The sequence below is a fragment of the Schistocerca cancellata genome, chromosome 4 (assembly GCF_023864275.1).
Source record: "Schistocerca cancellata isolate TAMUIC-IGC-003103 chromosome 4, iqSchCanc2.1, whole genome shotgun sequence".
Lineage (NCBI taxonomy): Eukaryota > Metazoa > Arthropoda > Insecta > Orthoptera > Acrididae > Schistocerca > Schistocerca cancellata.
In genome coordinates this window covers 82,620,553-82,647,506 of record NC_064629.1, presented here as the reverse complement: position 1 = coordinate 82,647,506, position 26,954 = coordinate 82,620,553, and the positions used below count along the sequence as shown (strand labels likewise).

The 26,954-nt window shown below is 46.3% G+C and overlaps 1 protein-coding gene across 1 annotated transcript in view; it reads right to left on the bottom strand.

Moving 5' to 3' along the window:
- Positions 1-26,954, bottom strand: part of LOC126185209 (neurogenic locus Notch protein) — a 391,153-nt gene that overhangs the window by 32,342 nt on the left and 331,857 nt on the right. The window contains exon 8 of the mRNA XM_049928093.1: positions 5,518-5,700. Within this exon, the coding sequence (XP_049784050.1) occupies positions 5,518-5,700 (183 nt within the window). The remainder of the gene's footprint in view (positions 1-5,517; positions 5,701-26,954) is intronic.

Sequence of the window (26,954 nt, the reverse complement as noted above, 5' to 3'; positions counted from 1 at the left end):
TAGGTTATATTCTTCCTTCACCGCTGATTTTCACCATTTTCGGATGGGTGGTTGTTTCATCTACGATGAACCCGAACGTTTATTCTCTGCTCTCACTCGCCGTATAGCGTTCTTCTCATTCTACATAGGTTGTATTCACATCATACTCTACTATCATGTCGGCCTTTATTAAGAGTTTTGATTTCTACGTGCGCAACTTTCGTTAGCTTCCCTCGTCTCCCCATACACGTATATAAGCATCAACTGAACTAGCGTGCAGCGTTCGGGGCGTCTGTACTCTTTACTGGGTACATTCCAACCATCTAACAACCGCCGGCTCAGTATTTCAGTTTACGCAAAAGACATTGTTTCTCGAACACTGTGACCACTTCTAGTGCCAATACAATATTTATTATTCGTCAGGAGCACTAACACAGATTCTGGTGACGTGTTCAAGGGGTGAGACGTTCTTTCGACGCACAATATTTCCGAAACTTGCTTCCGAGCTACATACGATCTACAGTTACTTCGGCTCGTCTAAATTTAAAGTAAGTAGCAAAGCCACGATGGGACTAGGTCACTGCCAAACTCTAATTCGTGCGCCATTTACAATAATCTCGTTGGCGACGGAATGTAAGACTCACACGAGCCGTAATTCGTCCACATCCAATGTACACGACGTTTCACTCCTCCTCTACGTGCAGAATGATCGATCGCCCATTCAGACAACTTCCGTACATCGTAACTGACAAGACTTATACATGGCCCGAGCTCTACTCATTGGGTGAGGACTGGCTCCAGAATCCACCTAGACAGAGTTACTATTTCTGTCTACATTTGGCAAAGTCTGTAACAGCTCGGAACGCTTAATTTAAAGAGGAAGAAAAGAAAGAACGAAAAAAGAGCAAGTGTGAGATCAGTATTGTGTGTATGGCATCTGACGTAAGCAGTGAGGGGCTCCGGACAAAGAAGGGCTCCTTAGCTGCAGCCCACTAACCCATTTGGTGTCATTACACAGTCCGCCGCGTGACCGGTGGGAACCTCGTCACGGCGCTAACTCCGTTCCTCTCCCTTTTTAGTGAGTGTCGGGCGACCTGTCAACGGTAAGGTCACGACAGGCATAGGCTCGTGCCCGGTGCCGTCCGCACGACGAATCGCCGCGGCCAGAATCTGAGGGCAACTTAAATCACAGTGACAATTGCAGCAACACAATCTTACGGCTCTGGTTCGTAATCGATCGCACACACCCACTCGGACGCGTAAAATAATGGCCATTCTCATTATAAAGGTACACAGCCTTTTTAGGATCTGCACTCCATCAATCACAGTGTGCTAATTAGCGCGTCACGAGCATTAACACACAATACGTATGTTGCGGCGCCGTGAGCCACTGATCACCGGCCAGACACTTCCGTAACTCTGCGCAGCCGCGCGCCACAAGCTAGTCCGCGGTGTCAATGTATTACTCGCCCTTCTGCACGTTTGCACGCGAATATGCCCACAGACAAAAATCGTATACTTATTCTATGATGGTGACGATACGCAATTGCTTCCCGCATTATTTTAGTAGTTCTGGAACCGGCATAACGAAGAATTATCACGATACTGACGTGGAAGCTGTGTTCACACGGTTACATTTCGTGTCGATACACACCTTTTTCTTAGACCGTAAAGCGGAGTGGAGTGGCGTACAGAATTAACCTACCGCACCCTGTTTCTTCTGGACTGGGGCGATAGTACGAATACATTCGTACACAGTAAACTATAATTTATCTATTGGATGTTCCGTTGGAGAGCTGACGCTTCGTGTTTCTTCAACACGACGTGGTGCCTACATATACCGCGCACTCATTGTTCATTTACTTCTAAACCACATATTCCGAGACGAATGGCTCGGACAACACCTTCCAATTAGCTAGCTCGGATGCTTACTCGCTGTCTACACCATCTTCTCTTGAGCACCTTTAGATGAGTTTCTGTGGCAGACGTCATTTCTGGGCAGGAATCGCCCGAGCAGTATAAATCAACTAGAAGAACCCTTATCCGTGGAATTCAGAAAAGTTTCTATGGAAGCGGGTTAATTTATTGCGCAGACAGTTAGTAACAAGAGTGGACAAATTTATCAAAAGGGTAGCAGTGATAGCACTACAATAATTTACGTTTCGTAGCAACACCCAAACGCATCGAATTTCTTTAATAAATGCGTCATCGAAACATAATAACCGACACTAAGGGTCAGCCTATAAATCTAAAAATTAATTTAATCGATAGTTCTGAAAGCCAGACAATTTCCAATGGTTTGATATGTTACCACTTCTGATGACAGACCTGCAGTGGTTCTTCAGAAATATAAAAAATCTGTGATCTTCACGGAAGTCATCCAGTGCTGGTTGATTATCGCAATCACGCTGGTATCTGTGTGTCTTGTTTGTTGACTATACGTGTACACCGACTCATAGGGCTCACTCTTGACAATGAAGTGCCGTGGCCGTTATTCATCAACGTTCTCGAGCCCGAGTATTGTGGAAGGCCTGTGACACATTCGGAATAGTCTTGCATGGCACGATAAACACCCGTATGCTTGTGGGTCGAACCTAGCAACAGACTTTTCGAGTTTTTCACAAGTTTTGACATGATCCCTGAACAGAGATGTCTACAAAACATACTCCGAGTACGCCCTCCCAAGAAGTGCCGCTATAGTTTCAAAACGACGGGGCAGCGTTCAACTAGCAGGCTACATCGACGACATACAGGTTACACATCTGTGCAATCACGGCAGTGATCGTGACTCATGTACAACGAAGGCTTCAAGAAAATGAATCCCAGCACCGAAGCAGGCTCCGACGAGGTTTCCCGAGTCGTCCTCGAATAGCTCAAATGATAGAGCACTTGTCCGACAAGATCAAAGGTCCCACGTTCGAGTTCCGGTGCACCACAGTTCTCATCTTCCAGCAAGTTTCAAATCAGCGCACACTACGCTGCAGAGTGAAAATTCATTCTGGGTGAAAATAAAGCCTCTGGACCGATGCCCGTGAAACATTTTCTTCTTCCGTGTGCGAAGAATCTGTTCTGGAAGTTTGACTTACCTTTTTGTTACACGTTGTACACCGTCTTACCTGGATGCAGGATCACTGTGGCTGTTGCATTAGCTTGTAGAAAATGGTACAGGGTTATCTCAGGAGGAAATGAAGACAGTAATGTATTTCAAGAGAAGGGACTTGGCAGAAAACATACACGACTTGCTCGTGGCCAAACATGGTTAATCCAATTCTAACCACTCCTATTCGCTATATGGTCATTCAGCTATATGGTAAAGTGTAAACAGATGAAGGGAAAAAAATTAATGCAACATTGTGGAGCTGCACTTCCGATGAGGCTGATCAGCATAAGAATGGTTACATGCTCTTAAGTGCTCTAAGGATTACTCCAGCGCCGTTAAGAACATGAAGTCTTCAATAGAAATCGAACTGTAGCGTGTATTAGTGTTTCACAGGGCAGCTGCGACTGTTTCAGACTCTGATGAAATATGCTTCCTGCGATGGAACTATTTAAATGTGTAATACAAGACTAGTTATTACGTGTATACACTACGGACACGATTATGTCGCCAACGATTACTCTGATAACACTACTACACTGTGACACATCGAATATGGGGAATGTTTGCTGTACTCGAAGGCCACGAAAAATTGGTTACGTGAGTTACACTTGGCAATAAAAAAATTGTCAGTGGCGAGTATAATGGGAGAAATGAGAGTTAGGGATACGATACCTCACACAAACTCTTGTGAAGCAAACAGTTTGAGGAGTTCCAAATTGTTAGCAAGCATTATGACAGTATATAATTACTTTTACTACGAAAATACACTCCTGGAAATTGAAATAAGAACACCGTGAATTCATTGTCCCAGGAAGGGGAAACTTTATTGACACATTCCTGGGGTCAGATACATCACATGATCACACTGACAGAACCACAGGCACATAGACACAGGCAACAGAGCATGCACAATGTCGGCACTAGTACAGTGTATATCCACCTTTCGCACCAATGCAGGCTGCTATTCTCCCATGGAGACGATCGTAGAGATGCTGGATGTAGTCCTGTGGAACGGCTTGCCATGCCATTTCCACCTGGCGCCTCAGTTGGACCAGCGTTCGTGCTGGACGTGCAGACCGCGTGAGACGACGCTTCATCCAGTCCCAAACATGCTCAATGGGGGACAGATCCGGAGATCTTGCTGGCCAGGGTAGTTGACTTACACCTTCTAGAGCACGTTGGGTGGCACGGGATACATGCGGACGTGCATTGTCCTGTTGGAACAGCAAGTTCCCTTGCCGGTCTAGGAATGGTAGAACGATGGGTTCGATGACGGTTTGGATGTACCGTGCACTATTCAGTGTCCCGTCGACGATCACCAGTGGTGTACGGCCAGTGTAGGAGATCGCTCCCCACACCATGATGCCGGGTGTTGGCCCTGTGTGCCTCGGTCGTATGCAGTCCTGATTGTGGCGCTCACCTGCACGGCGCCAAACACGCATACTACCATCATTGGCACCAAGGCAGAAGCGACTCTCATCGCTGAAGACGACACGTCTCCATTCGTCCCTCCATTCACGCCTGTCGCGACACCACTGGAGGCGGGCTGCACGATGTTGGGGCGTGAGCGGAAGACGGCCTAACGGTGTGCGGGACCGTAGCCCAGCTTCATGGAGACGGTTGCGAATGGTCCTCGCCGATACCCCAGGAGCAACAGTGTCCCTAATTTGCTGGGAATTGGCGGTGCGGTCCCCTACGGCACTGCGTAGGATCCTACGGTCTTGGCGTGCATCCGTGCGTCGCTGCGGTCCGGTCCCAGGTCGACGGGCACGTGCACCTTCCGCCGACCACTGGCGACAACATCGATGTACTGTGGAGACCTCACGCCCCACGTGTTGAGCAATTCGGCGGTACGTCCACCCGGCCTCCCGCATGCCCACTATACGCCCTCGCTCAAAGTCCGTCAACTGCACATACGGTTCACGTCCACGCTGTCGCGGCATGCTACCAGTGTTAAAGACTGCGATGGAGCTCCGTATGCTACGGCAAACTGGCTGACACTGACGGCGGCAGTGCACAAATGCTGCGCAGCTAGCGCCATTCGACGGCCAACACCGCGGTTCCTGGTGTGTCCGCTGTGCCGTGCGTGTGATCATTGCTTGTACAGCCCTCTCGCAGTGTCCGGAGCAAGTATGGTGGGTCTGACACACCGGTGTCAATGTGTTCTTTTTTCCATTTCCAGGAGTGTAGAACTATCATCGATACCGAGACTTAATATGCCGACACACCAGTACGAAATTGCTCGATAACATGCCCTTGGAGATGATGGGTTCTCTACACAAAAGTACCCGTCTATACCTTGCCGAACAACGTGTAAAAGTGTGTCGGTATGGTTTATATCAATCCTGTAGAAGGAAGGATTCAAGTTTCAGCATAAAATCTACATACTAAATTATCTGAGTACTGTGAGAACAAAGAAGAGAAGTGGAGTGTGTTACCAGGCATGCAGACGCAGCGGAAGGTGCCCGGGTCGTCGAGGCAGGAGCCGTCGTTCTTGCAGGGGTGAGACTCGCACTCGTTCACGTTGGTCTCGCAGCGCGGGCCCGTGAAGCCCTGCGTGCAGTTGCACGCGAACGAGCCCGGCGTGTTCACGCACAGCCCGTCGTGCTCGCACGGTGACCCTGAACACACGAATTCACTACTCAGCGCAACGCTAGTTACAATTCATGTCATACAGCAGCTCGCACGTTCAAGACAGAGAACTGGGGTGCATTTTTGTGAAGGCCGTCTCCATTCCTCCATTGTTGCTACACACACACACACACACACACACACACACACACACACACACACACAAACACAGACAAAAAAAATGGTTCAAATGGCTCTGAGCACTATGGGACTTAACTGCTGTGGTCACCAGTCCCCTAGAACTTAGAACTACTTAAACCTAACTAACCTAAGGACATCACACACATCCATGCCTGAGGCAGGATTCGAACCCGCGACCGCAGCGGTCGCGCGGGTCCAGACTGTAGTGCCTAGAACCGCTCGGCCACTCCGGCCGGCCATACACAGACAACTGCAGCTATTCCCTAAATAGCGACGTAATAATAACTGTTCGTTCCGTTTTCACCAGCTCCAATTATTTCAACGAGTACACGAGCAATAAAAGTACGTCACCCAAATCAATAGTGAGAAACCGTGCTAAATAGCTAGATTACACTTATGCGAAAAAAGAAACTTGCAGCATAATTTAAAAGTTGAACTGTGGTGAGAATACAGCAACTCTACGTAAGACAAACGGGCAGAGCGCCCGTAAGTAGCCACTGAAAACAACCTAAGTACGAAGCAAACACGGAGCTTAAGATTTGTGTGCTCGGTTGGGCGTTGCCCTGTTGGCAGCGGCTTGCCTTCGCCGTCCCCCCGCTATAGAACCGGCTCAACCGAGCCAGCCACTTATGAGAGGCGAAGCTTTAGTGTATAGTGGAATCCCAACTACTGTGCGACTCGGTATTTTCCATCGGTCCGATGCTGAAGGTGAAGGTTAGGTTGAGTGCCCAGAAAAATTCTTCGACCAACACAGTTCGAACTTCTCTGATTATTACCACGCCGCTCGATCACTGGAGCTACTAAAATCACAGGGCCTATAGAACTAACAGCTGGGAATCCCGCATAAAAGCCTTTCGACCGATTCAAAAGTTTGGACGCACACTTACATATCTGGCACATTCTTACGAGTGACAAAAGGTAAGCGTTAAGAACTGTCGATTACAGGTTGCAGATGCGTGCGACGACGTGTAGTTTTCCTTATCAATGCTTGTGAAGAAACTGGGAGGAAAGGAAGCAGACGTTTTCTATTTCTTGCAAAGTGCAACAATGAGGGCTCGCTTACTGGAAGGATCATCAATTACAATATCCTTCGTCAAATATTAAGAAGACGTTTGACATTTAATCGACAATTCTTGCGCACTATCTGGCGATACTCATCTACATGCGGTATGAAATTCTGGTCACTACCAAGCTACCGATAGGATAAAGGGTGAAACGCTTCTGCAGTCTAGAGATATCAGAAATGAAAGCAGATTAAACACACAAATTCAGAAATGATACGCGTCTTCCACACAAAAGCCGAGGTCCAAACGGTTTAGAGAGAGAAGTTGAGAGGATCATTTCTGCTACAAACACTACACTTACAGCGCGTAGTCCTTCAGCGTGAACTGAAAAATACAATGCTAAACAAGAAATCTTTTTACTGAGCTATTCATTCTAAAATGATAGATGAAATTAATATAAATAAGTGCTTTTATTTTTCAGTCTTACTGTTAGTGAATAAATACTCTCGTTTCTTCTGTACACTCTTGGGCCTATGTTTATTCAGCAGCTTCATATGTTTGACGCTTTAAAACAATCGCCTATAGAAAGAGAGCGAAATGACAACATAAATCGTTCTTATATCTCTTTTGAGAGCCAAAGATATTATTTGGAACTGCAAAGAATTACCCGAGAATAGGTAACTGCATCTATTCTCAAAGGCTTTGTGTAGACTCTTTCAGAGGGTTTGTAACAAATAAACATTACGAGCTCCTTCAGTTTTAAATTTCACCTGGACGAAGTTTGGAACCACTTACAGAAAAAAAGAAGTTCGGTATGTACCTGCTCAAATTTTCAGTTTCCGTGTCCGGATTCAAGCCTCGTTATTTTTAGCAGCAGTAAGTGGTCACATTCTCTAAATCAGTCTCCAGTCTCAAAGCGTAAATTTCACTAAAATAAGGAACGAAAGTGAAACGTGACTCCCCCATCACTGAAGGGGCAGGTTGCAATGTCGCGCTGTGCAGTGTGCTGCCGGAGGCTGTTAACTGCTTCCCGAGATAACGAGCTGACATTGATAGCACCCGCACAAGCTTCCGAGTCCGGTTGCGTGGGCTCCCACACCTCTCACCAATTATAGAGTTGCCAGCTTTGCTGTACGCGAAGGAAGTATAAAACACGTAGATTTTTTATTTATTTATCGTGCCGTTTTACAAGTACACAAAAGTGTCTAGAGTCAAATGGAGATGTCCGAATGTGACAACCAGTCGAGAGCACTTTGAGTAACTTGATGTAAGGTCCCCACATCAGCGTCAAATGCTCCAAGTGGGCACTCCTTAACAGCGACCTATTGTTTGCTCCTCCGCTCAGCATTTGGCCAGTCCTAATGCAGCTCAGCCTCTACCAGATATGGCGTGGTACTTCGAATTCCTCGACCTTCTTTCTCGAATCCTCGAATAATGTGTGCGTTGTTGGGTGGATGTTCGTTCCAGTGCTGCCACCATCAAAGGAATCGATATTGTCTAAATCAACCTCGGATTGTTTGAGTGATTTCAGGCGGGTTGGTGGTGTATCCTGTAGGGCATCATACAAGCGAGAGTTCTGACGAGAAGTAATCTGTTTTCCCCACACAGGAGCGCAATATACAAGAGCGAGTGCAACACAGCGTAGAGCACTGGCGTCCGCACACCAGCCCAAGTAAGACTGTGGGCTCTGCTGTCCAAATCAACGACCGGCTTATCAGATAAATTTCGATCACTCGAACTGGGAAACAAATTCGTTTTCGAGAATGATTACAGGTAAAAAAAAAAGGAAAAAAAAAAAGTTTTTCCGCGATCCAAATGATATTGTCTTCCGTGGAACGACCAGTTTCGCCTGGGTCACGCAAACTACTCCGTCCACGTTGGAAAAGTTGGCAGATGTAAGCTCTGGCAAGCACATAGTACAACCGCTTAGTTGGCAAGGAGCACATAAAATGGAGGGAAAACATCAGTCTCCTAGCCCAACTCCAGAAACCCACGTCAAACAGCTTCCTTCCCGAAAATAAAATTAGTAAGTTAAAATGCACTGCCAGGCGCCCCGTCACTCTTGTGGTTCAACGTCATCGCGACAATTTACTGAACCTAGTGGAGTGCCAGAGCATCAACTTTAACGGTTCGGTTCCAGTGGTTATGTGCAGATATGATATACTGCGTTCACGGCATATATTTGAGACTCACCAGAATACATGACTTTATGTAACTCGGATATGTACCACACTTATAAGACAGTTCTCATACGCCGAAAATACAACATCTTTTACTTTATGGAAGAGAGAATAGGGTGGAAAGTATAAGATACAGCTCGTTGATTAAATTAACAGTATAGTAAGCCTGATATCTTTTGAACTGCAGATTGCTAAAATAAAGAAAGCAAATAAAAGTATCTGGCTTGGATCCCAATAATATGTAGGAAATGAAGAATTAAACTATTTGACATAATCGACGTTGTTACATACGGAACGTTCCAGGGGTTGTCTAAAACTAATTCCTCTTAACCAACGTGCTACCTCTCTCAGTGATCAGTACATACGTATTTGAGGAGGAAACGATCTGTGCACTGTGCTCACGGTCTACGTATGTCTTTCTGCAGAATGCCTTCATATAATTTGATTACGAACCGTATTATTCGGACAGTCCTATCGCAAGTAGGTACAGTATCCGTAGTTAATGTTGGAGTTTTCTCGTATGTCGGAAACGGAACAAGTTTGTACTACCTTCTGCGTCAGTACCATGCTCCAGCCTTTTGCGAATCAGCATCACGAGTTCTGTTGCCGTGCAACAGAACAGTGGAGAAAGCTGACCGCAACAACCTAACGTGCATGCATCTTCTGGCGAGGTGACGCTACCTGCTGCAGAAGTTCGACACCAAAGAACCTGTCCCACTAGTCAGGAGAACGTCGATAGCGCGCTGGCTTTACAAATCTGCTTTTTATATGACAAGACGTTCCGTAGTTCGCACGAACAAAAGGATGAGTGAACTCTGAAATGGACGACTGGAAAGATAGGAAATTTTAAAATCTTCTGTCCACTGATGATCAAGTGAAATGAATAGTAGCAACCACCATATCCTGTCCTTACAGCCGCCATTACACTTACTTCAGACAATAGCAGGAAACTGTAATTGTTCTTTGGGAAGGGAATTATGGCTGAACGTGGTTACGTGTATGAAAAGGGTCGACTCTACACTCATAACTAGGTCGTACCAGATATCGGTTCCTCCAGATCCAGAAAGCTAACGCGAGATGGAGACACTGGAACACTGGACCTAAAATTTACGTGAGAGAGATTCAAAGCCCCGTCCAGCCATCCAGAATAACATTTTTCCGCATTTTCCCTCAATCAGTTAACACGTAAGGTTGGGTGGTTCCTTCAAAAAGCCTCCTCCGACTGAGCTAGCGACCTCGATGGCGACGAGACGTGCAAGCGATAAATAAATGTTTGCAGACAGTGATGGACTCAGTTTTACAGAAGAAACTTCTTCACTTCATAAATGTGGAATTGATTCGTTGCAAGTCGCAGCTACAAGAAGAAACTGTGTAATTTGTTTAATCACTTCTCTCTGAGGTGGTATGTAGTGCCAATTCTTCCACAAAAATTCGGAAATAAACGAAATAATTTGGTGGCACGGAGATTGAAAGGATGCACTTTCTACGGAATGTAATCAAACTGTATTAGAAACGGTGGTTATTCTTCGGGGAGTATCTGCGCTGTTACGATCAACTGAAGGACTAGCGAGTTGGTTACATGTTCCACACATCATTTAAACGATTCTTTTATCGAAATTATGTAGAACGAGTCAGTTTACAGGATATATATATATATATATACACGATTAGTGCTACATAAGATTAGTTTTAGTTCTACTCATGCTACTACAGTCAAAACTACGGCCTTTTTTAGGGTACCAGTTTTTAAATAGAAATTCGTCCATGGAATAGGAGTTGTCCAGGAGAAATGATTTTAGGTTAGTTTTAAATCTTCCTTTGGTAACGGTCAGACATTTTATATTATTGGGCAAACGATCAAAAATTTTTGTTGCTGCACACTGAGCTCCTTTATGAACGACTGACAGTTTTAATAATGCGTAATAAAAGTCATTTTTTTCCTCTAGTGTCGTACGTGTTGGAATGGATTATGTAGGAAGAGCTGTCGCCCGAGTTTCGGATTTCTGAGCAAATTCATCTGGCACATAATGTTTAATGGGATTGTGGTCGGTACTTCGATCAGGTCCAATCCTGAAACCAACCTGAATTTCCTCGAACCACGGCAAGGTCTTCACTTTGTGGAAAAGATAGAGAGAGGTCCGATTCCAAACTGCTGACATAGCATAGGAATCATGATACTATCTAAAATGTTTGCGTTTAGTCCACCGTCGATCAAAGTTAGTAGTCTGGTCTACACCAAGGACCAATGCTTTAGACCACCGTCACTGAATTTCATTGTCGCCAGAATGCAATCGAGTCATTACCGTTCACCTGGCATTATCGTCAGAATTTAATTAGGTAAATATCGGTCTCTGGACTTTCGCTAGTTCTACATGCGCTGTAAGTACCATACGCGCAAACTGCGACCCATCGCTCCACAAAATATCTTAAGCAATGGCGTCGTCGTTTCCACCACTGTAAGCCACATCACTCACTTATTCCCGTCATCGATGGCTCCTGCGCAGCAGCGGTGGCGTAAAAAACGAGCCTTATCGCTTCTCGATGGACCGTTCAATTACTGGCCCTCTGACAGACTTCAGATGGTTTTTACTCTATAACAAGGAAGCACGATGGTTGGTTTTCGTAGTATGTTTTGGTGGATACAACACCGATGGTTGTGTTAAGTGCTTCCCTGAAGTCTCCACTACGAAAAAGCACTGTTACCAGATTACCTGGGTACGTGCAGTTCCCGTGCAACTTAACTAAATAATTGTTACCCTGTGCCTCAATCGAGCTCCATTGTCACCGTCGATTTTCTGGTAGAAGACACGTCTTCGTTCCCGACTTACGCGAGGAGAGGAGCAGTGAGGAGAGGGGAGGGGAGGTAGTGCCAATTCCTTTCCGCAGTGCTGGCACCATTTCCCGTGTTTTGTGCTTATACGAAAGCAGAGGTGGCACACTAGCTAACGCTGGCAGCGATCTGACAAGGAAACATCACCAACTGGTCCTCATGTTTTAGGGGGAAAAGAAGCAATATATCAGCCACAGCAATGGTATGAAAATTTAGACTATAATTCTGATAGTATGTAGTTATGACCTTCTGAAAGTACAGCTTTTAAACTTGCGCGCACACACCGTTTTGTCACTCGTTCCGCCACAATGCAGCCGCTTAATGCCGAAGATCCGAGTATTGTACACTGGAGTGAGTAAGACGTTTGCGAGTATGCAGTAAACAAACAGCGATGCATTATTTAGCCATGAACATTTATATTGTACGTTATTTTGTATCAATTTTAAAGTTGGTATTACTCAAGTGAAGTACAGGGTGAGCCAAAAATCCGTTAACATTTTAAAATTCAGTTCTTTCCGGAATGCTGAAGGTAAAGGTAAAAATTGACACACGTGCTTGAAACGACATCCGGTTTTATTGAAACCAAAAGAAGTGCACAAAATTATGCACAGATGGCGCTTCATATGACACAAAAGCAATAATTAGCATCACACCTGATTTTCAGCGAAGACGTTGTTCTTTATAATGAATGCTCAACGTGTCAGCAGTCGTTCAGCAGCAATACCTGTAATCGAGTGACTTCACTGTGAACAGCATTGTACAGCATGTCAGTAGGTATGATGAGAAATTGCCGTCGGATGTTGTCTTTCAGCTCCGTGAATGAGATCGGACAACCGCAGCAGACTTGCGACTTCAGGTAATCTCACAATCAATAATCACGCGCATTGAAGAGGCCAAGCATGATGGGCGTGGCGCGATCCTCACCAAAGCATGTGCGCAACACGTATAGCAATACGTGGTGGAGCGCCCTCCAGCAGGTATTTATGAGCCAGGCTCTCCTCGCTACAGTTCATTTTATACAAGACTCTCGTGCGGCATCACTTACATGTTGCCGTCCAGCGTCATTTCTTGGCCAGTTTTTGCGCTCGTTCTTTGTTTCAATAAAAGCCGCGTCATTCCAAGCAGGTGGGTCAATTTTTACCTTTCTACCTACATTATTCTGTGAAACAGTGCATTTTCCAATGTTAACGGGACTTTTGGGTCACCCCGTACATTTGTACGATCACGTTCTGCGACGTGACTGGCGTGGTGAAATTGCGAATCGAAAATCATTAGGTTCATTTCATAATAATTCTTCGGTTGCTTAGGTTTCTCTGTTTTGATTCTGTGGTGAGTGTAGAACCTCAGCAGAATACCAATATGAGAATATTTGTAAAATAATACTGAATACGGAAGGGTGACAATTATTGAACTATACGAAAAAAACGTAAACTAGTTACAAAGTACGGCGTGCACACACTTTATTCAGTATGTAAACGTCACCGCAGATATTCGGATTTGGGTTACGAATGTTCGATATGCCTGCCACCATTGGCGACTGTGTGGCGCAGACGAAAAGCGAGATTGTGCATGACCCGCTGAAGTGTCACAACATCGATGCTGTCGGTGACCTCCTGAATAGCTGTTTTCAGCTCAACAGTCACATAGCCCCACAAAAAGGAGTCGCACGTGTTCAGATGCGGAGAATATGGCGGCCAATCGAAGCCCATGCCAGTGTCCTCTGGGTACCCAGAATGCGTTGAGGGTGAAGAGACTTCTCGATCGGGAAACGCAGGTTCTCAGTCCCCCAAATGCGCCAATTCTGCTTACTGGCGAACCCATCAAAATGAAAGTGGGCTTCGTCGCTAAACGAAACCCTATAAATTCCCATCGTGGCCCGCGGCCAACCGTGTCAAACCGTTTAGAAGTTATGACGATTTTATTTAATGTAGTTCAATAACGGTCACCCTGTATATGCGCGGGGTCGATTGTTGGTGGTGATATCTTTTAAGTGTGCTTTTTTTTCTTTAAGCTGGTTATTCTTTGTTGTCTGACAAATGAATATTTTACAGAGCTAGCACCAGTAAAAACGATCTTCCTACGGTGGACAAGCAGTAGCTCTACGTCACATTGTCCGGTGGCGTTTGGCCGCATAGTTCACAATCGAGGACGGAGCAACGGGCACGCTCACGATGCGATGTAGCCCGCGTCACGCACAGAATCCCGCGGCGCGTGCAAAATGAACAAATTGTGCAGCGTTGGGAGCTGGAAGCCGTGTCGGGAGAATAGTGCCGCATCACTGGGTAATGAAATGCTTCATTAGCACGCGGCCAGACAGGCGTGTTTTGTCTGCGGCGTCAGCGGAGGGCGCTCCTGTACCACGCCAGCTTATCTACGCGGCCGGCCTGCCATCGGTAAATACTACATCGTGGCAGGTGTACTTCACGAGATAACTGAGCTCACTGGACAAAATATTTGTCGCCTGGTGTGTCCGACCTAATAACAACTTAAGGCGCCAGCAGGTGGCTCGAACACCTGAAGTGGACAGGTACACTGTTTGAGAAAGCTAGGCCAGCGTTCACAAGAGTCTAAAACAATGCAGTTGCTCATCTCTTTCTCTGTTAACATGAGACTGGCTTCAAGAAGGTGGTGGTTTACGGTTTAACTTCTCGGAGACGTCGTCATCAGAGGCGGAGCAACGTAGCGGCAGTAACCGGCACCGTCCTTTCCAAAAGAATCATCCCTACATTCGCCTTATAGATTTAGGGAGATTACAGGAGACCTACATACGGGTGGCCAGACGGCGATTTGAACCCCACTATTCCCTAATGCGAGTATGGTGTCTGAAATAATGTGTGATTACCTTTAGGCGAAACGAAAGTAATTGTGTGACTGAGACTGGAGATTTGAGAAACACGCGGTGGTCAGAAACAGTCTGGAAAGCGTGTGTGTGTGTGTGTGTGTGTGTGTGTGTGTGTGTGTGTGTGTGTGTGTTTTGTTCTTCTCGTAAGGTAGTTTAAGTAGTATTTAAGTCTAGGGACTGATGACCTCAGCAGTTTGGTCCCTTAGGAATCCACGCATATTTGAACTTTTTTTGCGTCGCTTTCCGATTTAATTAACATTAAATTAGCCAATCAGGTCGCTGCGCTCGTAAAATAAACCAGCCTCCCAGATACAGTTACTGTCAGTTGTTCTCACTGCGTAGATCGCGCACGAGACGGCTCAGCCGTTGATTCGGGTTCGATCCTTGCTACCGTCCCGATTCCAATTTTTGTATCGCTCTCTTGTTTGGTTTTAGGAAACCAGATGAACAGTACGCCTCCGTAGGTGAGTGGTCTGCGTAAATGACTGCCATGCGACGATCCTGGGGTCGATTCACAGTACTGCAAAAGACTTTTCCTCAGTGCGAGGACTGGTACGGAGTTCACTGAGCCTCGTGATGCCAAGTGACGAGCTACTTGGCCGAGTAGAAGACGCTCCACTGTTTGGAAAGTCTGCAAAACGATCGAAAGTGGTGTGCCGACCACATACCCTTCCCTCCATACCGCATCCGCACGACGCCGCAAGGCAGAAGATGTCTACTGGCCGGTAGACATCCCTTACGCCTAGGATTTCGTGTCAGAACTGCGCTAATGGACTCAACTCGCGCCGTGCGGTTAGAGGCGCCATGTCACGGATTGCGCGGTTCGAGCCCTCCCTCGTGCGCGCGCGCGCATATGTGTGTGTGTGTGTGTGTGTGTGTGTGTGTGTGTGTGTGTGTGTGTGTGTGTGTTTTGTTCTTAGCATAAGTTAGTTTAAGTAGTGTGTAAGTCTAGGGACCGATGACCTCAGCCGTTTGGTCCCTTATGAATCCACACACACATTAGGCTGCCCTCACATTACATAAAGCAAATGCAGTGACAGTTCCCTGAACACCCATCTCTAGTGTCATGTTTCCTTCCTTCCTCTCTCCTGCTCACACTTGTTGTAGACTGATACGCATTTCCACCGCTCCTCACGGCATTTCGTTGCCAATTACGACGACTGTCATGACCGGTGGTAGGTCACAACGAACACGTCACACTAGTGATAGGCAGAGTCTAACACTTCAAGTAATCGAGGTCTGTTCTGAAAGGCCAAAACGAATCGAATACACATCTGAATACTGAAAACGAAGAAAGGATAGGCTCTCCGTCACGCTTCCAGCTGCACACACTGATATCTCGGATGTGTATACAGGATGTTTATAAATTATACAAAAGTAACTTCTAGTCTGAAAAGGGAAACTAGGGAACGTATCTTACAGAAATGTTTGATACAGTACTGAATGCAGTATATTTCATGTTTTATTCCATGCGCGAATGGGTTTTTCCAATAATCGTGGAGTCATATAACGGTGCAGAGCGTGCGCAGTGTATGACGTCACGAATCCAAATTGGGTATTACAGTTCAGAAGCAAATCAGGACTAAATTTCGCAAGCCAACACCTCAAAGACAAACTTTCATTAACTGGCACAATCGTTTCACCGGCTGGCTGTGTATCGCATAGCAAACCGGGTCAGTGTAGGCCACTAGCCTCTGACGCAGTAATTGAACGAGTTCGGCAGTCTTACATTCGTAGTCCGGGTAAATCAACGAGACGCAACTGAGTATGCCTAGCGTTACAGTGTGGAAGGTATTGCGGAAACGCCTATCGTTCAAACTCTACAATCGCAAGCTTTAAGAGAAAGTGACATGGAAAATTGGGCTGAGTTTTGCGTATAAATGTTTAACAGAATGCACAATAAAGATGATTGTGTTCAGTGACGAAGCCACCTTTGATACCCGCGGTATAATGTTCGGATATGGGCTGTGCAGGAACTACGCCACGTATTCCAACACTTACGGGGCTCGCCTGCGGTAAATGTTTCCTGCGCTTTAAACTCTAACAAGATTTACGGTCCATTCTTTTTTGCCAAGTCAACTGTAAGTGGCATATCGTACCTGATCATCATCTATTGCCTGAATTACAACAGGATATGGGCACAGAATTTATTTTACAGCAAGATGGCGCGCCACCTCATTATGATCGTGAAGTTGTCGCGCTATCTCCATAGGAATGTGCCTATTTGGACTGGACATGGTGGAACAACATCTTGACCACTAAGATCACCTGACTTCTGTGTATGGGATTACATTAAAGACACAGTATTTGTTCCGACGCTTCCGGGAAACGTCGACGAGATGCGACAACGGATAACACAAGCATTTGTCACCATACACCGATACTTGCTTCATAGGATTTGACAGGAACTTGATTACAGCTGGGACATTTGTTGTGTTACAAAAGGTAGCCACAATACACATTTGAGAACAAAACTTGAAGATATACTGCATTCAGACAGTTCTGTAAGTTATTTACCTTTTCCACAATTAAAGGTTGCTTTTGTATAACTAATTTACAAACACCATTCATTTCTACCTGATGATCTGAAGATTGACGATGATAGCCGAAACCGCTCACTTCGTTAGAAATAAATCTGATCGTGCCGGATAATAAATTATTTTCAATACAATCACTGTGTTCTCCAGCTCGCAGAAATGTCTGTTTCCTAAACTCTTTCTGAATTAGTGTATTTTCTTTGCAATGCGATCTCTCACACGCGTTTCTAAGGAAATTATTTGTTAGAAAAGTATTCTTTCGCACACCATAGCCTCCCATCTTCGCCTGATAAAGAACTGGCTATTCTCGCCAAAGTCTATGGAGCTAGGTTAACGCAAATATACTACCCTCAGTCCAAGAAGCTTCGAGACTGGCTTAGTAAAAAAATAGACGTTAAGATGCTGGCTTTATGGCTTCAGGTGTTTTACACAGTCTCACCCCACTTGAATACAACGAACAGAACGTTCACACAACCATTCGAAACTGTCAGAAAGGTCCTTATTTGGGATGTTGTTCAAACCTGGCGCCACGTTGCTTTGAATGTCAATTATGTCGTCAAAGCGTCGACTACTCTTGAGAATTTAGACACCTTTTCGTTCAGTGGTACGTTCGTACTGACACACGTCGTCTCTTCACCCGCGATTATTTTTGCCAGAAAAGAACTGCCCGCGTTTTGCATTTCAATCGAGTCGCGGCAGTCGTCCACGCGTCGGGCATCAATGCGTGTGGGACAAACTTCACATATTCTTCTCTTCTTCAAAAGATTCTGGAAACTGCCTGGAACCGTCGATTTAGAGATGTTGCTCGAGTGCAATTTGTGACACAAAAACGCTGACAAGCAACGACCGCACGTCCACTACTTAACACTGCCTGGTCAAAACAAACAGGTGGAACGCACTTCTGTTGTCAACAGTTGTCAATTCAAGCTGCCACCATTGTTACTGCGCTGACGTCGGTTATGCGCCACGAATAAATTCTGTCTTCTAACTTTCTGAACGGGCAGGGTATATAACATGGAACTTTTCCGAGACCAATGAACAAATGTTCTCATTCTGTTCTCGAGTGCTGTCAACACGAGTCTACCCGCAATGCGAAGCGAGAGATCTGTGTCGCATGTAGCATTCTAAAACTCGCTCTCCGATCTCGAGTACACCTAAAACACGTCGAAGTCGACACCTTAGTCGAGAACATCGCTCGCAGCGTCTAGTACAGGCGACCAAGTCAAATCATCGCAACTATGTGCACAAAATGAGCTCGTCTTTTAGTTTGCAAACTTGTCAATATAGCTTTTACGATCTTCGCCGTTCGTTCAGCTTTACACCGCTCTGTTCATTTCACGGTTCAGGATGAGTGCGCAAGATTATCAGTAGAGTTGCAAGTCAACAGTGCCGCAGTTGTTGCACGATTATGTTCACTGTGTTGCGTTTTTTGACAAAATGACGGAAAACATTGCAACACCAACGGGGAGTTGTGCGACATAAGCGAAAGTCGGTCGGCGTGTGTCTGCATCTGCATACGAGTGGCGCTAGTAGCACCTCTATGAGAATGCAAATCAGATTAGCTTTAACGGTCGTGAGTGTTAGTTACCTTTGAGACTGGACACGGTGAGCTGAGACATCGAAGCAAATCAGAGGTGGGCTGCTAGGTTTGTTACCAGTAGGTTTGAACCGACACGTGAAGTGTTACGGGGATGCTTCGGGAATCCCTGCAAGAAAGGCGATATTCTTTTCGAGAAACCCTATTGAGAAAATTTAAAGAACAGGCATTTGAAGAAGGCTGCCGAACGATTCTGCTGCCGCCTACATACATTGCGCGTAGAGACCACGAAGATACGATACGAGAAATAAGGGCTCATAGGGAGGCATATATACAACAGTTTTTCCCTCGCTCTATTTGCGAGTGGGACAGGAAAGGAAATGACTGGTAGTGGTACAGGGTACCCTCCTTTAGGTACCGTACCGGTACGATGGCTTGCGGAGTATCTACGTAGATGTTAGTCAAGAATGCCCTTAAGGCGACAAAGACGCCATTATCGACACCTCACTGGGACTGAACGAGGTCGTATAAAAATGTTCCTTCCTCGATCTGCAGAAAGACTTGGCAGGAATGTAGCCACTACACACGATTGCTGGCAGTGGTGGTGGCTAGAACGTACGGTCGCAAGAAGGCCGGGCTCCGGACGACCACGTGGCACGACTGAGAGGGAAGACCGTCGTGTTCGGCTTACGGCAGCAGAAAAAGCAGTTGCATAAGGTTACTGTAAGGACATCTCAGAGCGTGCGTTTCACGGACCCCAAACCACCGCCATCTGCGACTTCAGTGGTGCTAAGCGAGGGCAGGACTGAGTCTGTTGTGTTTCCCGATGAAAGCTGGTTCTGCCACGGTGCCATGTTGCTTAGCTCGATGTCAGTTGCGGACTTGTAGCCTTCCTGCCTGCGTACTACAACAGTGGGCCTACAACTGGAGCTACGGCCTGGGGTGCGATTTCGTACGACAGCAGAACAACTCTCGCGGTTATCCCACACACCCTGACTGCAAATTTGTACGTCAATCTGATCATTCGACCAGCTGTGCTGACACTCGTGAACATCATTCCGGGGAATGTTTTCCAACAGGATAAGGCTCGCCCGCATACCGCTGTCGAAACCCAAGATGCTGTGCAGGGTGTCGACACGTTGCCTCGGTCTGTTTGATCAGCAGATTTGTCTTCAATCGAGCACACGAGGCATCTCCGGCGTCATCCACAACCAGCATTAACCGCCCCTGTATCGAACGACCAACTGCGACAGGCTTTGAACTCCATCCCACAAATTATACAACACGGTGCATGCTTGCACCGACATCGTGGAGGTTACATCGGTTATTAACGTACCAGCATTTCACACTTGCAATGGGTTGTCTCGTGCTTACAATAAACTGTGATCTTGCAATGTCGATCGGTTAAATACGTTACCTAGAGAAACGTATTCCCGAAATTTCATTACTCTACTTCAGTTATTTTTTGGTGTCGCTATTTTTTTTTCTTCGTCGGTGTATTAAAGGAGTGCTCCCATCAGTTACTTATGTCTTTGCCGCTCTTACACAGATCATTTCTTTACTTTGAGATGTTAGACAGGACGAGGTGGCATCGGAATGCAGCTGATAGGCGCGCCGCGAGGAACAAAGAAGAAGGTCTGTGAGCGGCATATAGGAGTAGCAGGGACGAAGGCAGCGGAGGTGGCCACGTACATTTCACACCTCATTCAGCCGGCTGCCGGTTCTTACAGCGCGCGCATGCCGGCCCGGCAGAAACAAACAGCGCGGGGAATTTACAGGCCGCAGCTAACCGAAACGGTGGCTTTTTATTTGTGCAGGGGACCGGTCTTTGTACTCTGCGAAAAGAAACGAAGCGCGCGCGGGGGCGAGCACAGCGCCCACAAAGGCTTCTTCTTACTTGTTTTCTCGCTGCAGTTATTTCGTCCGTTTTTGTTCCGCCACGTGAACGACTGCAGGCAGTCGGAGACACTTTTCTGCGGCCTAAATAGTGTATCGCGGCAAAAATTGTGCACTGTGCAGCGGCAGATCCATTAAAGTGCTCTAGTGCACTTCCGTGTTCTTTTTGCGCTACCGGTTCGGAGAGCACAATGGCAAAAAGGACCCTCCTCTGTGACGATCGACCATCGCGACTGCAGTCTCATTACTTTAACGATCTCGATAACACATTACACCGAGTCGAAGCTTTGAAGAGACTAAGCTAGAAGGTTATTTGATGACGTGGGCTGAGCGCTACCCCGGAACTGTACAGTTATGTGACCAAAGTCGTGGGATACCTCCTAATATCCATCTCCTGTTCGCCATTGTGCAGCAACTCGACGTTAACCCTGCAAAAATATTGAGCCACGCTGCCTCTATAGGCAATAGGGGTCTCCGTATCATTCGCTCGAACTGTCTAAAATGTTCTTCAAACGAGTCGCGAATCGTGACCGCGTGACACGGCACATTGTCGTACACAAAAATTCCATCGTTGTTTGGAAACACGAAGTCCATTAATGGCTGCAAATGGTCTCCAAGTAGTCTAATATAACCATTTCCAGTCAATTATTGGTTCAGTTGGACCAGCTGACCCAGTTCAGCTTGCACAGCGCCTTGTTGACGCCTCGGGTCCCACGGCTTCGTGAGATCTGCGCCGCACCCGAACCCTACCGTCAACTCTTCCCAACTGAAAGCGGGACTCGTCTGATGAGGCCACGGTTTTCCCGTCGCCTAGGGTCCAACGAGCCCACGAGAGGTGCAGCACGCGATGTCACCAAAGGCACTCGTATCGGTCATCTGCTACCGTGGCCCACTAACGCCACATTTCGGCGCACTGTCCCAACGGGTAGGTTCGTCGTACGCCTCACACTAATTTCTACGATTAGTTCACGCATTGTTGCTCGTCTGTTAGCACTGACTTCTCTACGCTAACGCCGCTGTTCTCGGTCGTTAAAGTGAAGGCCGTCGGCAGTTGCGTTGTCAGTGGTGAAAGGCAATGGTTTTCTAGGCACACTCTTGACACTGGATCTCGGAATATTGAATTCCCTAACAATTGCCGCAATGGAATGTCCCAGGCGTCTAGCTCCAAGTCTGTTAATTCGCGTCGTGCGACTATAATCAGCTGAGTACAAATGACGGCTCCGCCAACTGCACGCCATCTGAGCACGTGCAACATCATTAGCCCATCACTTTTGTCACCTCAGTGTACATTTTCATATTATAAAACCATTGTCAGAAGTGAAAGGCACGATAATAGACAGAAAGTAATCCCATTCCTAGGTGTGGACAGGGCCCCGAAACCTAGGATTTCTAGTCTGGCACTTACCTACTGAGACACCGAATCACAGATTTCCAGCTGCTATGCTTTTTATCAGTAAATTTAAACACTAAAGTGCAATAACAACCACCCCTTTGTATGACAGCGAACACTTAATCTGGAAAATTAGCATTCGGTTTGAAATACTGCCGCTGCTGTCAGCTAAAAACCAGCACGTCCTCCCGTATCATAAATCACCTTCTGAAACGAATCTACCGTTAAGTCGTGGCTCAGGGGAAGTGTTACAAACGATCGACAGGTTCACTGTACCTACTCATCATATCAGAGAATATTGTGAGTCCGTTATGACTGGAAGCACACGATCTTCACGGACAGATTGCATCCCGTGGATATCGTCGCGTTACTGAAGAAAAGAGCAGAAAGAAGATAAAGAAATGCCTTATCGACTTTCATTAACAGAAGAAGAAGAAGACTGAAGAAAATTAACTTTTGCTGTATGGATTAGTGGTTGTCCTTGTGCATGTTCAAGTGGTAGAAGCAGAAGAAAAGCTGCTATGTCATTTCAATAAAGTAGCAGCAGAATCACATGAGACTGTTGCCACTACATGATTAAACCACAGTTCCCTTTTCTGTGCTCATTGGAGAGAGGGCAGACGAGTCTGATGTTTCCCTGCCCATCAAGTAATGATGTTAAGCTTGGTGGGTCACTTAATGACTTATGAGAGTGGTGGGGAGTTTGACAGAAGTAAATTTCATTCTCCTATTACCTTTCTGTTCTTTGCTCTTCCACAGAGAGAAAGCCCAATAACGAATCATCTTACCAAAGTGTTCACGATAGCTATACCATTATGCGACTTTCATACACCATATCGACAATCCTTAGTACTCTTTCCTCAGTTTCGGTATTGAAGGCTGTGACTAAATGATCCTTTGCAACTGCCATCACAGTTTTCTGTCCCATCCTCGCCCAACTGAGTTGTTGATACGGCTTTAGCCATCTAGATGTCGACAGTACAATAGACTACAATCCATTTTTTTTCGTCTTACACACAGGTCAGACAGTGGCATTGAAAAATAACGTATACAGGAACTTATGTGAGCAGTGATGGGAAACCTGGATTGTCGCTAAGATCAGCCACTGATAATTTAGACATCGACTCTATGTTCTATAATGAAGACGGAAATATATTAACACCCCATATTACTTGATTTACGTATTTATGTGGTTGTTAAAGGTGAAAAGGTTATGCTTTCGAAATATAAATATATTTTGTGTGTTTGTGTGTGTGTGTGTGTGTGTGTGTGTGTGTGTGTGAGAGAGAGAGAGAGAGAGAGAGAGAGAGAGAGAGAGAGAGAGAAGGCGGTAAAAAGACATGTCTGTATCTGTGTGGAGATAAACGACAAGAACGTGATAGTCAGTCATGGACATTTGGCGTCATGCATAGGAAGAGGAAGTTGCAGTTCCTCCAACGTCCACTATCGCGTGTAAAATAGGGATGTCGATAAATAGCGAGACATGGGCTTGAGTACTGAAAATATGATTTATTAACTGCAAGTAAGCTTCAAACAAGTACTACTTAAGAGATTAACACATTTACAGTGAAATTGGAATGCTTACGCGAATGAACGTTACAAAAACTATTTCGTGGAACTCAAATTCGCCTAAGTATGTGATGAAAGCGCACTCGTATTTGAAAGGGAAGGAGGAACAGTTGCAACTTTGATGTCCCGCCGATGACGAGGTCATTAGAGACGGAGCACAAATTCGGATTGGGGAAGGAAATCTGCTGTTTCCCGTTCATAGGAGCCATTCCAGTACTTGTCATACGTGATTTTGGGGAAACAATCGAGAACCTAAATACGGTTGGCCGCACGGGGAGTCGAACAACCGTCCTCCCGAATGCGAGTCCAGTGTTAACCACCGCGTCAGTTCGCTCGGTCCGTATCTGATGACTTACTGGACGGCGATAAATGTGCGACTGAAGAATGAAATGAAATGTCATTTCATGGAGGTCACGATATTAGTGTCTTTGATAGCGAGACAGCGATACTGTAGTTACATCTTCTGCGTTGTATTTATTTACTTATTTATTTATTTTTTTTTAATTTATCACAGTCGATCCGGCAGAAAACTACGTTCTTTCGGACGCAGCTTTATTCCGTCCTGTAATTGACGTTACCGTATGCCTCGTAAATTGGTAGATATGTAAAGGTGGCTCGCGTTGCAGGTGGATTGCACGGCGAGTTTTACGAGCGCGGCGCCTGCCTATTGGCAAGCTCTCGTTCCACGCCCCTCTCTAATCGACGTTCCTTTGTTTGAAAGCCGGAATGCCCGCTGCGTGTACGCTCGAAACTGATACGGCAAACGGCCGGGTAACTGAAGAACCCGGATGCGGGGCTGTGCCGGCACGCCGGCCTCAACACCTCGTCCCCCTACCTCGCTCCATTACCGAGCCACACTACACACAGCTGCAAATTTCCAGCCGGACTATGTCGAAAACGGAAACTCACGCTACATCTTCATAGGCAACTTGCACAAGCGCTGCAAAAGTGCCTATCGTCTCTGAGAACGTGTTACCCGGAAAGACATTTAATTGGCACTTTACAACATAAATAAGTTTATTTTTATTTTTGTACGTTAATTTGTTGTTCGGTTACTGCTACTACAATGGCAGGTTATCATGATTTAAGTGAGTTTGAACGTGGTGTTATAGTCTGCGCACGAGCGGTGGGACACAGCATCTCAGAGGTGGCAATTTTCCCGTACGACCATTTCACGAGTGTACCGTGAATATCAGGAATCCGGTAATACATTAAATCTCTCAAATCGCTGCGCCCGGAAAAAGATCCTGCACGGCAACGGCAACTAAAAAGAATCGTTCGACGTGACGTAAGTGCGATCCTTCCGCAAATTGCTGCGGATTTCAGTGCTGGGCCATCAATAAGTGTCAGCGTGCGAATCATTGAACGAAACATCATCGATATGGGCTTTGGGAGCCGAAAGACCACTCGTGTACTCTTGATGACTGCACGACACAAAGCTTTACGCCTGGCCTGGGCCCGTCAAAACCGACATTGGACTGTTGATGACTGGAAACATGTTGCCTGGTCGGACGAGTCTCGTTCCAAATTGCATCGAGCGGATGGACGTGTACGGGTATGGAGACAACCTCACCAATCCGTGGACTCTGCACGTCAGCAGGGGACTGTTCAAGCTTGTGGAGGCATGTGCATCCTTTCAGATCACCTGCTCCATTCGTGTCCACTGTGCATTCCGACGGACTTGTGCAATTCCAGCAGGACAGTGCGATACCTCACACGTCCAGAATCGCTACACAGTGGCTCCAGGAACACTCTTCTCTCTTTAAACACTTTCGCTGACCACCAAACTCCCCAGACGTGAACATTATTGAGCATATATGGTATGCTTTGCGACGTGCTGTTCAGAAGAAATTTTCACCTCCTCGTACTCTTAGGGATTTATGGACAGCCCTGCACGATTCGTGTTGTCAATTCCCTGCAGCACCACTTCAGACATTAGCCGAGCTCATGCCGATCGTGTTGCGGCACTTGCGCGTGCTCGCGGGGGCCCTACACGATATTAGGCAGGTGTACCAGTTTCTTTGGCTCTTCAGTGTATACAGAAGATACAATGGGAGAAACACGAGTGATCTCACGGTTATGGATATCGTGATTGTATGGTCACGCATCTTAAATTATGTTGCAAACAATGTTTTGTGAAAAAATCGTCTACAATGGCGATTTCTGTATTTTGTATCTTGCCTTTCCGTATTAGTCCTTGTAATACACACTGTCCAGTCACTAATGTGGCCACTTGTCAAAAGCTCGAGTAACCACTTTTAGCAGCGAGATTATCAATGAGGTTCTCGACGGTACCGACAGAGATGTGAAGCCAGTGCCGTGGACAGCTGCTTCCACAGATTATCCGGAGAGTTCGGTCACCGTAAACTCATCCTACACGCACGTAACTGCGAGCTGGCTGACACATTGCACTGCCCTGCTGGGAAATTCCGTGATGCATCGCAGTTACCTCGGCGCCGGTCTCGGATAGCGCCGCACACTATACTTAACCACTGCGGCACGAGAACAGTTTACAAACTTACCGTTTCGGAAATGCTTCGACCCTTGGCGCGAACGCCCTTTCGGACGTCGCATAAATCACTCCGAGACCGCATTACGACAACGACTGAACTGTTTTCCATGCCCCCCGACACGCTTCATATATCCTTCTCTGGTTGTTCTGTCACCTAATGTACGCTGACGTTGACCACAGGCGCTGGTGACTGGACCGCGTATGCTATTATGGCATACGACTGATCGCAAATCTTAGGATACGTTCATCATTTCTTACGGGTCAAGAATGCCTTTTCAAACAGCTCGAGTGGCGCCCGAGAAGTAGGCGACGGCCCTTTCAGATTATGCCATTGTGGGAAAACAACAAGCAAGTACGTGTAACAGGATATCCGCACTGGTCGTCATTGAATCCGAAAATGAGATAACGGAAATGATCAAAGTTTAACTCGAGACATGCCTCGATACTACACTACTATCACGCTTTCGGCTTTCGCCCTTAAAGAGTGCTCTGTCCTTGCAAGACGCTACCTGAAAAGCGGCCAACTGAAAAATCGGAACAAGCCGCCAGTAGCGCGCTGTAAAACGTAAAACACGGCCCACACCACCTCATTCGACGCTCACGACTTTACTCCGGTAAGCTGAATGTCAGAGCTCACACGCTATCTCACAGATGGCTGCGTCCGCATCTACAACGCTTGCCAATTGACGCTAGAATTAACGACGGTCATCAACTTTCATAAACCGCTGTGGCAGAGCCAATAGCCGGGAATAGCAGCACACAATATGAGAGAAGAGAGAAGACGAGATCCCACAGTCACGAATTAC